We start from the raw sequence: 11,585 nt of genomic DNA, 5'->3' as shown, positions 1-11,585 counted from the left end.
TGTGAATGGCACTTTGATCACTCAGTGTTGTCGCATAGATCAGATTGTGCTGCCACCATGAGGTGGAAAGAGAAATGACATTTTAGTAATTCTGTTTGTGGTCGCTGACCGTAAATAATACATCTTAATGTAGAAGCGGAGGCCCATATAAAATCTGACTTAGGTCCATGATTTGGACACGCCCCCATACATACTACATATGTGTATGAAAAGGAAAACATTTATTTTGAAGGGGTCACTTTTAAAAAGTTATTTTTAACACTGGAAATCCTCGCCTCTCTCAAACCCAGACTGCAGCCGATGTTTAAGAACTGTGTTTAGGAAAAGCAGCTGTTTGTTGTTGCCCACTCACCCCTGAGCGACAGCCATGAGCTACAGTCAGTAAAATGATAATAAAGCACAATCGACAGGCACAGTTTGAAGCTCTTATTCTGAAAAGTCAAACCGGTAGTACGTTCGCTTTCAGGAAGTGCATGACATAACTAAACGCTGCCGTATGTAAACAGAGAAATACAGCCGCGTTTCAGTTGTTGATCTTTGTCATGAATGAAGCGGCTCACCGAGGGGACTCGTTAACCGGCAGAAGCCTCCCTGAGGTTCAGTGTGTTTGAACAAGCTGGTAAGAAGCTAACCGGCAGATGCTGTTGTGTTCGTGTTTTGTTAGGATTGTGCCAGCTAGGTGGATGCTAGCCTTAAATGACTCCACCTGAAATCTGGAGACTTCTTTGTTTCTTTGATTTGAATTGTGTATATTTTTCTGTATCTGGTTAAATTCTATAAAATAAAAAACGCTGCACAAATATCTGATTAATACTGACTGCCAGTAGCAAACAGCTTGTGTCAGCGACTGTTATAAAGGTCACAGTTACTAACGTGGGTCATACTGGGCTGTGAAAAATAACAGATGATTTGCTTAAAAATGGCAGTGGTGTACCTAAAATGCTAATAACAAGTTTTTCAACTTCAGCATTGCCAGCTGTCCAGTTTTAATATGAAAGATTTTAATTCAGAGTAAAGGTTTACCTTTGTGTAACTCGAGTCACTCTGTATAGTTAAAGGTCTGTTTTTGTGTGCAGATGAACAGTGATGGAGCTGTCTCAGAGGGAGCGTCTATCGGTGTTGGTGGAGGAACTGACCACATCAGGACAGCCACAGCTCAACCAAGACAAAATGAAGGAGGTCAAAAAGCTCTGCAAGTATGGCATCAGCATTTCCACAGGGATTATTTAGTTGCAGGTGTAAAGTGGAATTATGAAACAAATGAAAGACTCCAAAATGTGCAATCCTTTGGAAAGGGGTCAGGATTGCAAGTATCTGACATCACAGTAAGGAAACCCTGAATCTATCAAGATCTGTTATCAAGCGCGCAGATTGTCTAGAGAATGTCAAAAGGGGCACATAGAATAACAACAACCCACATTCATCAGCAAGCTAATGTAATATCACTTCATACTATATCACTGTCATCAAGTGGGGACAATGCAATGCAAACATAGCCCATGTGTTACCTGATGGGTGCAGCGTTGATGTTGAGGGGTTACTGTTGCTGCTGATAGTGCTGGAGAGCAGGGCTGTGATGATCTGAGACGTGAGAGATTAAAAAGTCCACAGGAGATGGTAGCTGATAGAACAAGTCTAATGAGATTACAATAAAATAAAAATTCAGCCAAAAAATCTATACACATAAAATACACACACACATGCACATACAGTGACATTTTACACTGTACATACTATGGCCACTTTCCAGAATCCTTCTCTTATTAATTATTCCAGGTGCTATAATAATAAAGTAATAAATATTAAATAATGTATTTATGATGATTCAATTTGCTTGACTATCCGCTCTGTGCAGAAAGCTTTTAAATGTTTAAACTGTAGAGATAAAATCATTTTGCTGCTGTAAATTCAGCATTTTGTCTTATTTTCAATGTAAATCTAATATAATCTGTTTCTTAATGTATTTTCTTAGAAAGACAGTGTGTTTTAATCCATAATTATGTGGATATGCATATCAGTTTTTAGTGAAATATAAACCCCCAAGAAAGGCAGGGAACTTGCTTTAAAACTAAATATGTTCCCTAAAGCGTGGACAGACCTACAGACCCATGACACTCTTACTCAGTTAGCTAGCAGCTAATGACCAGCACAGTTGTGCAGTTAATAAAAGGACAGGTAATATTTGTCGTGCTGTTGCACACACAGCACGCTCATTTGTCTCATCAGTTACCACAAGACAATTTACCAACGTGTAATAATAACTTAATACTCCTGTGTGTTATAATTCAATAGAAGGACTAGATGTTACAGTGCCTGATAATCCACTGCTTCAAATGGAGAAAGTCTTGGTGGCTGTTATGAGGACAGCGGAACGCATCGTTGTGTGCCTCAACTTCACGGCGTGTTTCGTCTTTTATCACAAGTTAATCTGCCATTTTTTACCTTCCTTGGTTTGGTTTAGGAATTGGAGATCTGATCTAGACTATAATATTTAAATCTTGGGACACATCGTCAGTAGTGGACCTTGGATTCATCGGGTTTTTCGGCCATTATCACCAGACACCCTCATCCAAGGAGGCTCTGCTAGGGTTGAACTAGTGTGTCACTAGTTTATGTTAACATTGTTATTTCTCTTCTACTTTCTTCTGTTTAGTTTTCTACCATTTATCCACCGCAGCACGGTGGCACAGCGGTTAGCACTGTTGCCTCAGGTCCCGAGTTCAGTGCCGCCATCAGGCTGGGGTCTGATGTTTGCATGTTCGTGTGGGTTCTCCCCGGGTGCTCCGGCTTCCTCCCACAGTTATGCAGTTAATGGGGATAGGTTAATTGGAAACACTAACTTGCCCATAGTGTGAATGCGCGAGTGAGTTTAAAACGAATGGTTGTCTTTGTATGTGCGTTACCCCGGCTGCGACAGACCGGTGACCTGTGCACCCCGCCTCTTGCCCTAAGACAGCTGGGATAGGCTCCCACGACCCTGAAAAGGATAAGCGGAAGCGAATGGATGGATGGATGGATGGACATCAATTCACTGTAACTGAGAAGTAAAATTTTAAAGCTTTTAAAGCTTTAAAATTTTAAAAATTTTAAAGCTTTAAAATTTTGGAGCCTCACTTTTTCAAAGGTTGATAGAGACAAGTAAGACAAAAGAGACGAGAGGAGAGCCAGGAGGGGGGGCACCTGATCTGGCTTCCCACACCTCCCTGCCGGATCGGGCTGTACGCTCTACCTACAGTGTATGCTGTACACCCTGCTTACTGGTTTCTGTTGCATCAGTCTTCGTCTCGCAACCAGCGCGCTCTGCCATCAAGGGCGAGCATTGGTCAATGGTAGTCACGTGACCGATGCAAGCCAGATCATTTTATTTAGCGAAATTGTGATTAATAATTAAATGTTATTGTTGAGAGGCACAGGGAACGCCACATGCGCACACACCGTTAAAAAAAATGTCTAAAGAAAAGGCCACCTGGGGCACCATCAGGAAAGGGGGAGGAGCTCAAGCCCCAACCCCTGCACGTGCCTGCCACAGAGGATCAGGATGAGAATCACAGTTTCCCACGAACAGATAAAAAGTTACTGGACAGTCAAATAAAGGTTACACAAAGAACGAAAGAAAACAGCTGATCATTCAATACAATAAGACCTTATCATCCAAAGCAATTTATGTAAGTGTGTATGAACTTGTCTATACAAGAAAGGTTTTATGAAAACTGACAGTATTTATGGTAAATTATGGTTACGTGTTAAATACAGTCGTGTAATTCTTTGTCAGCATTATGAGTACAACAAATGTCAAGTTCTTTCGTGATTCATAACATAAAATTTAGTTACTCTCCACCTGTTCTCCACTCCTCACAGAGTGTCTAATGACTGCATAGACCATGTGTACCACTCAGTGATGTCCCAGCTCAACCAAGAACATGCTGAGATCCGGCTGTCTGCCTTCCAGATCGCCGGTGAGCTCTTCTCCAGGTCACACCACTTCAGGATGCTGCTAGTGGACAACTTCCAGGTAAATCAGCTGCTAGTAACTAGTAATCATCTGAGATCATCCAGTGCACACCAAACATTACAGGACCTGCTTTCTACTGGCAGAATAAGGCCAATGATGGCTTTTTATAGCAGTCACCACACTGCTACAAAAGCCATCATATCAGTTTTGACAATATCCTCAACTCTACTCGCAGAAATGCTACCCTGTGACAGAGCCTCCAGGATATTTTTTGTGTTTAAACATCCTGGTTGTCTAGCGCCATTAGCATGCTAGCACTGCTAACTGTTGAGTCGAATGTTTGTTGTGAGCGGGTCCCAGTCTTACAGTTATTTAACACTAAAAACAAAATAAAAAAGTAACGGCGCGAAGGCAAACTGAAAGTCTTTTTAGCTTTTCGGCTGATATCGGTTCACGTTTGCGCACTAAGTGATCTGTGTAGGATAAATCCACGTACAGTGAATCCCATTCAAAGAGGAACGATACAAACACTCAGCTTTAATATTAGGATGTCTTTCTTTCTGTGTCCCCCTCATCTATTCCTCCGCCTCTCTTCTTCCCACAGGAGTTCTTGGAGCTGACGGTAGAGACTGATTCAGAGCAGCCCCTCCCTCCTCCTAAAGAAGTAGCCAGGAAGCTGAGAGCTCTGGCAGTCCAGACTGTGCAGTCATGGCAAACGTCTTATGGCTCTGCTTATAAGAAGCTGGCACTGGGCTACAACTTCCTCAAACAAGTTAAAAAGGTGAGCGATGCAGAGATACAGAGTGACTTTTATTAACTGGAAACAACCCATGTGGTATGAGGCTAATGCAGAGGCCTCGGTTTGAATCCGCCGCAAGACCCTGTACATGAGGAAAACACACTCATGAAACACACTGAAATAACATCTGAATTACCTGTGAGAAGATCCACAGGCAGTATGAATCAAAACAACGAGGTAAAGGAGTGTTATTAGGAAGCGTTCTGTGTTCTGCTTATCAGATTTAGATTTCAGAACTCTCAGTATCAGCCTTAAAAATCCTCTAGCAGTTGGACTTTATGAAAAATAGAAGTGCACTACAGATTCTGGAAACTGCATGATGCTGGTGATCTGTAAAGACATGTTAAAGAGCCATATGTTTACCAGCTGCAACAGTGACATTGTTTGGACCTTGTGAGTGAGGAACCACCATAAAGGCAGTTGTTCATCTTTGTGTGCATGGGTAGATTTACTATTTGAGAAGATACTCTCTAGTTTTTGTGATCAACAATGTGTACATGCTTTCAGGTGGACTTCCAGGACATTGAGGCGAGAACAGTAGCAGAGAGGACGAGGGAGGAGGAAAGACGGAGGAGAATGGAGAGGATCTACAAGGAGAAAGTAGAAGCAGCAGCTAAAGAAATGGAGGGTAAAACGACATCGTGTTATCCCTGCTTCTAGTTTTAATACCAAGGTTTTTATTTCCATTATCAGAAACTGTTAAACACCCAAAGTCTCAGTGGTTTTGTTTGTAACTGGATCTTTACACCTAGTGTTATTAATGTTTGGGCATTAAGACTTTTATATTGTTTCTTATTCATTTGTTAGAGTTACAGCAAGAAATAGAAGCAACGCTGACAGAGATGGAATCGTGCATGAGGCTGCTTTTCCCAGATTTCAGCCCCATAGACATCCAAACAGCCAACAGCAGCCCCTCCAACTCCCAGCCAGCCACTAAGTGTCCTTCAGATGATGAGCAGCCCTGCTGCAGCAAAGACCTGAGGGCTGATGACAGAGTGGGAAAGGTGCAAGAAAGAGATGAGAATACAGGAAACATGGGAATGACAGAGGAAAACAGAAAGAGCTGGAAGGAGAAAAGAGAGAGGGAAAAAACAAAGAAAAGGTCTGAAGGTACAGAAGGCAAGGATGGGGAGAAGCAGGAAATGGACAAAAGTAAGGAAGCTGAAAGGAGGGAAGTCATGGAGGTGGAGCAAGAAGAGAGCGAGCAGGAGGAAAGTAATACAGACAATGAAGAAGAGGCTGGTGATGAAGACTTTATCAGGAACTCAGGCCTCATATCTCACTCCTACAGTCTGGATCTGAACCTCAGTCCTGGTGCGTAGAAAACACACATGTGGAAGCTTGATGTTGAAACTCCAGTGAAGAAAACAATAAATCACAGCAAAACCTTCGAACACACCACAAACGTTACTCCTGAAACAGCCTCTGGACATTATTAAGCTAATACATTTATACAGCGTACCTTATGAACTGGCAATTTAGAGTGTAGCATTCACACACTATCCAGTCTAACCACTTATTTGTAGGGCTGTGTGTCAGACTGCACTCAAAGTGATGAAAAGGGTTAGTTGCTACATCCAGAAATGTGTTCGACGTTTTATCGGGCAAAGAGCAGCAGTCACAGTCTATGCCACATCATGTCTGTGTGTCAGCAGGATGTGCATGTGTGGGTAGCATGTCTGGCTTTGGATGATGAACATTTGACTTTTTATCTTCACTCAGAGCTGAACGCAGTGCTGAAAGTGCTCACGCTTTTATCTCAACAGGGCAAAAGTAAATGCAGGTAATAAAAATTCATTGAAGACTGAGGCCTTTGGTCTGTTCAGTGAAATGAAGACGAGGGTTTGGGAGCAGCAGAGATTTCCTGTCTGTGTAAAGCGCTCGATGTGTTACGTGTGATTACAGTTCAGTCGTTAACATTCAGACATAACACAGTGCCTGTTTCACTTTCCACACTTGTTTTATTAAAGCCTGTAAACATGTGACTGCACCACAGATAAGTTTGACTCTAATAGAACTCATGAAGGATGTTGCACTTGTGGCATTTCATATACAAATGTCTAAATAATATCACGGGGCTCTTCTGAGTAGAGCAGCGGTGTCCAGGTAAATGGATCATGCTGTTTAATGAGAATCCTTCTCAAAACAGGCCTCTGATAGTCCTTCCTGTTAATGTGTTCGCACAGTCAGACGAGTGAGTGCAGTTTTTCTTCCAGGTCTTCATGTGAAGGAGACGGAGGATAACGAGCCGGTGGTTTCCACTGTGATAGACCTCCATAAACTCATAACAACCAAACATCTGCCAGCTGTGCAGGGCTGGGTTCAGGTAAGAACACACACACACACACACACACACACACACACACACACACACACACACACACACACACACACACACACACACACCCCTTGTGTGTTTGTTATGGTGTTACATTCTTTTAAGACTCTCGAGTGCCTCTCTGCTAGCGCTGCATTAAACATGAAAATAAGCTTCTGAGCACTTGTTTCCATGTAAACAGAGGGTGAGATATTATTTTAGACATTTAGTACTTTGAGAACATTGCTTCTTTTGATGTGCGTATATTTGTATCTTCTGCGTGTATGTAAGAATATATAAGCAGCATATATAAGATTGCGGACAGAGAGAACGTAGTCAGCGTTCTGAGAGTTTGGAGACAGTCTGCCTCTGTCTCTGTGCGTTAACTGTGTTACTGTTTTAGAGAGAACAAATACTGGTGTAAATACCTGCAGTGGCTCTGCTATCATACATCAATGTTCCTACATCAATGCTTAACCATGGTTTTGGAATCCACGATTATTTAGATTATTTCAAACCCGCTCCTGCTGGCTCACAGCATGATTTCTATTGGTCACATTACTGAGGGCAGCCTGAGCAGCTGTCTGAGGATGGATGGATGAGTGGATGGATGGATGGATGGATGGATGGATGGATGAGTGGATGGATGGATGCCATCTTAGCTATACTTCTGGTTTCCCTGTGTGTGCAGGTGTTCACCAAATCAGGTGCTGAGGAGCAGCTGTTGAGACGAGCACTTGACCTGAAGAGGTCTTTGGAAGCCACGCTGCAGAAACACAAAGAGCTTCACATCGACTACAAGGCCAGGGTCCGCAAAGTGGTGAGTTATAGCTAACGATACAGCTCGTAGTTAAGATTAGGCACGGGGCTCTCTTATTGTTAAATAATAAAAAAAGTTGTTTGCTTACATTTAACATGTGTGAGCAGATTTATTTGGTGCTCGTATAGAAGATAACCAGTAGATGGCAGCATTCTATTGTAAATCAAATAGGGGAGCCTTCCATTACATAGGTGACAGTACAGGAGTGAGGACTCTGATAGAGCAGCTGCAGCTGATACCTGGCTGCCTCTCTGCAGTGACCGACGGAGAAAAGCTTCATGTTTCTCTAAATTCTGTTGTGTTCTCCTGCGGCAGCAACCTGAGTGTGTTTATAGAAGGACACTGATTCCTCAACCAGAACTCCCATTAAAATAAATTGCTTTTTAAAGGTTCTTTGTATTTGGAGAGAGAAGTTTAATGGAGTCCATAGAAGAATTTTCTGGAGTCAGCGCTGTCATCTCTGCTTCTCCAAGGACACTCAATATGTCATCAACTCCCTTTTAAAAAGTTTCCCTTTTACATCCAGGAAGGTGCATTTGGACTAAATTGGGTCCTTGTGTTTGTTTGGTTTTGCTACAGCTGGCTACAGCTGTATATGTAGTAAAGCTGACTGAAGCCTCACTCTGTGCTATGTCAGCAGTACGTGACAGAGAAATATGTTGTACGTAAAGGCTTTGAAGGTGATGTTTACTTTAGCCACTTCTTTGTTGTCTTGGCAATATGTTCTGGGTCATCCATCTATCACAGTTCTGACTGAGGGGAGGAGGTTCTCATCCATCATCATAATTTGTTTCTTTAGTTGAATCTATGAAGATGACACATTTCGATAGACACACAGCAGTGTTTCTTTACTTTAAAGAGGCTTTAACAAGGTAATCCCTGAAGTGCTATTGGTAGAAAACTTGGCGTTCTTGTCGTAGTCTGCAGAGTGTCCTGACTGTGGCAACCTGAAAACAGTATGTGAAAGGCATGTTTTAACAGAAACGTTCATCAAAGATCTGACCTGGGAGAGCCAGTAGCAACAGGCTTATGGAGCGATGAATCCAGACTCAAAATAAGGAGAAAGGTAGAAGACTGAGTGCCTGAAGTCATCTGTAAAACATGCTGGAGGCTCTGTCATGCTTTCTGTCTGCATTTCTTTCAGTGGTGCTGCAGAATTTCCTTCGGGATTAATAAAGTATTCTGATTCTGATGTTGTCAAAACTATTTAAAGTACAACATACTGTCAGATTTGGATCCACCATGCAACGCCATCTGGGAAGCGTTTGCGTTGGCTTCATGATCCCAAACACACTGCCGGTGCAGTAGAAGCATACTGGGATAGAAAAGCTCACTATCAGTCATGGATTGGCCTCCCCACAGCCTGGATCGCGTGGGATCCATCTTCATAGACAGCAGATCAAAAGTTGGCCAACGTCGGAAGAAGATCTGTGCTGGGTGCAAATCCACCATCTGATCGGAGTTTGTTCTTCTCGTGTCTTAATAATAATAGATTGCATTTGTATAGCGCTTTTTGAGACCCTCAAAGCGCTTTACGATTCATTCACTCTCTCACACTGGTGGAGGCAGCTACAGTTGTAGCCACAGCTGCCCTGGGGCAGACTGACAGAAGCAAGGCTGCCATATTGCGCCACCGGCCCCTCTGGCCATCACCAGTAGGCAGTAGGTGAAGTGTCTTGCCCAAGGACACAACGACCGAGACTGTCCGAGCCGGGGCTCGAACCGGCAACCTTCTGATCACAGGACGAACTGCCAACTCTTGAGCCACGGTCGCCCACATCTTCATGTGTTCCTTCTGGGTACTCTGGCTTCCTCCCATAATCCAGAGACATGCAGTTAGTAAGGTTAGATTAAATAGTGATTGTAAACTGTGCGACCTGTGCAGGGTCTCCCTGCCCTTCCCCGTTCCTATGACAGACTCTAGCTCCATTATGACCCTGGATTGGAGAAGAAAACGGATCTAGCCCAGACTCGGTTCACTTCCTTTCCCTCAGACATTTTTATTGAATTTTATGCATCAATTTTACAAAAGACAAATTGAACAACATGCTGTTTTCTTTTTGTAGAACGTACAACAACATGAGACATACATTCCTGACTCTGTTCACTTTTAACAGCTGATGGCTGATATCAATGAAAGCTGTGCATTAGTCCCAGAAGGGCTCTAGCTTCCATCAACACAGCTTCACATGCTTCACCACGAGCCGTGATACTCTCTGACTCAGTCAGTCAGGACTATTTTGGGAAATGTTAGTAAGTGGTGTCTTACGTAGTCTAGTCTAGTCTCACATTGTACCTCCAGGGCTTGTAGCTAACGTGCAACTATCTCTAAAAGGTTAGCTAGTGACAGAGCAGGTAAGAGTGAAAACGTGCGCGCACACATTGTGTGAAAGTGTGACTTTAATCGTGTACGTGTGGAGTTTATATGCACAGTTAACCACAGATTAGTGCGCACACTTTGAACGAGACCCATCGCTGCCCTTCTGTCATGTAGATGCTCTTCAGGGATTTATTGTAATCTTTTTGCACTGTGCAAGGGTCCCTTTGGGTCCAATCATATAAATGTGGTCAGTGCAGAGTGCTGATGCTGTGGGGCTGCCACTAACTTCTCGCAGCTGCACATCTGCAACATTGCTAGCACGCAGCGTACTGAGGACAAGCCTTGTTGTGTCTGCGTCCGTGTCACCAAGCGAGCGCATCATCATTGTTTTTTGTTTTGATGTGCAAGGCTATAAAATATCCTCCTCCTTTTTCTTCTTTGAACGTCTTTTCCTGCGTGGGCTTCCAAGTCTCATGAGAGATCGAGATAGCAAGGATGGAAATATTAATAGTAGAGACATTTGGGAGAGGTGAGATAGTAGTGAGGTACAGCCATAATGCATAATGCATTAGAGGAGAGAGGAGAAATTGGGGAGCAAGGGGGAGGATGTACCCATTCATTCACTTCACCACCGCTAATGTGCCCCGTGGCTTGATAGCTGATAGGTCTATCTCGCTGCCTCTGTATCTGACTTGGGATCGCCACTCTGCTGCTGTTTGAGCAGGGGGGGCAGGAGAAGCGGCCCCTCCGACCAGCGGAAATGTCATTTCACGAGAGCTCTGCTTCATATTATTTGAAGCGGTTTAATGATGAACAGTTGCTGTTTTAGAGATGCTTACAACATGCTTGAAGTGCAGATAATTTCTAAAAGGGGAAAAAGAGGCAAATCCTAGAGAATCATTATCAAAGGACCGACAAATGCAAAGTACATTACATGTTTGGGGAAAAAAGGCATAAAATTTGTAGAGTCTGAATCCATCTTTAGCTGAACAGAGTGGCACAGTGACAGTGACAGAGCGCCGGGCGTCTTACTCTGCCTGGTTATCACTGTCAGGGACCAGTCTGCTGCACCAGCAGGCCCAGCACTGTGATAACCACACAACTTACAGCCCCTTTATCATAATTAGCTTTTCCTTTTTAACCTTAAAAGGCCTTCCATTACTGGGTCCTTCTCTGTCGGGTGGCTGACACACCACGCGATTGGTTTCTCTCACAGCGGGCCTCTCAATATAGTCTCCCATAACGGGTGAACTGCAGAGAAGGAAGAGCAGCTTTATGGAGGCAGATAGAGCTGCTGGTTTAAATAATGAGAAAAGAGAATCTAGGAGGGTGGAGTCAATTCAAATTCAAATTTTATTTGTCACATGCACAGTCATA

The 11,585-nt window shown here is 43.3% G+C and overlaps 1 protein-coding gene across 3 annotated transcripts in view; it reads left to right on the top strand.

Annotated features, from left to right (window-relative positions):
- Window positions 1-459: 459 nt before the first annotated feature.
- uvssa (UV-stimulated scaffold protein A) overlaps window positions 460-11,585 on the top strand; it is a 38,810-nt gene continuing 27,684 nt past the window's right edge. For all 3 annotated transcript variants that reach the window (XR_015124623.1, XM_086261058.1, XM_086261048.1), the window contains exons 1-8: window positions 460-619; window positions 1,077-1,196; window positions 3,859-4,012; window positions 4,557-4,733; window positions 5,259-5,379; window positions 5,559-6,065; window positions 6,968-7,077; window positions 7,760-7,888. Coding sequence is in view for 2 of the 3 variants with exons in the window: in XM_086261058.1 (XP_086117184.1) it covers window positions 1,087-1,196; window positions 3,859-4,012; window positions 4,557-4,733; window positions 5,259-5,379; window positions 5,559-6,065; window positions 6,968-7,077; window positions 7,760-7,888 (1,308 nt within the window). In the remaining variant the exon portion in view is untranslated. The remainder of the gene's footprint in view (window positions 620-1,076; window positions 1,197-3,858; window positions 4,013-4,556; window positions 4,734-5,258; window positions 5,380-5,558; window positions 6,066-6,967; window positions 7,078-7,759; window positions 7,889-11,585) is intronic.

This window comes from Aulonocara sp. 'chitande type north' Nkhata Bay, linkage group LG2, assembly GCF_057382095.1.
Source record: "Aulonocara sp. 'chitande type north' Nkhata Bay isolate Kocher_YH1m ecotype deep benthic linkage group LG2, A_spYH_male_GT1.1, whole genome shotgun sequence".
NCBI lineage: Eukaryota > Metazoa > Chordata > Actinopteri > Cichliformes > Cichlidae > Aulonocara > Aulonocara sp. 'chitande type north' Nkhata Bay.
Note: the sequence above shows the minus strand (reverse complement) of the source record. Positions and strands in the feature narration are given on the sequence as shown.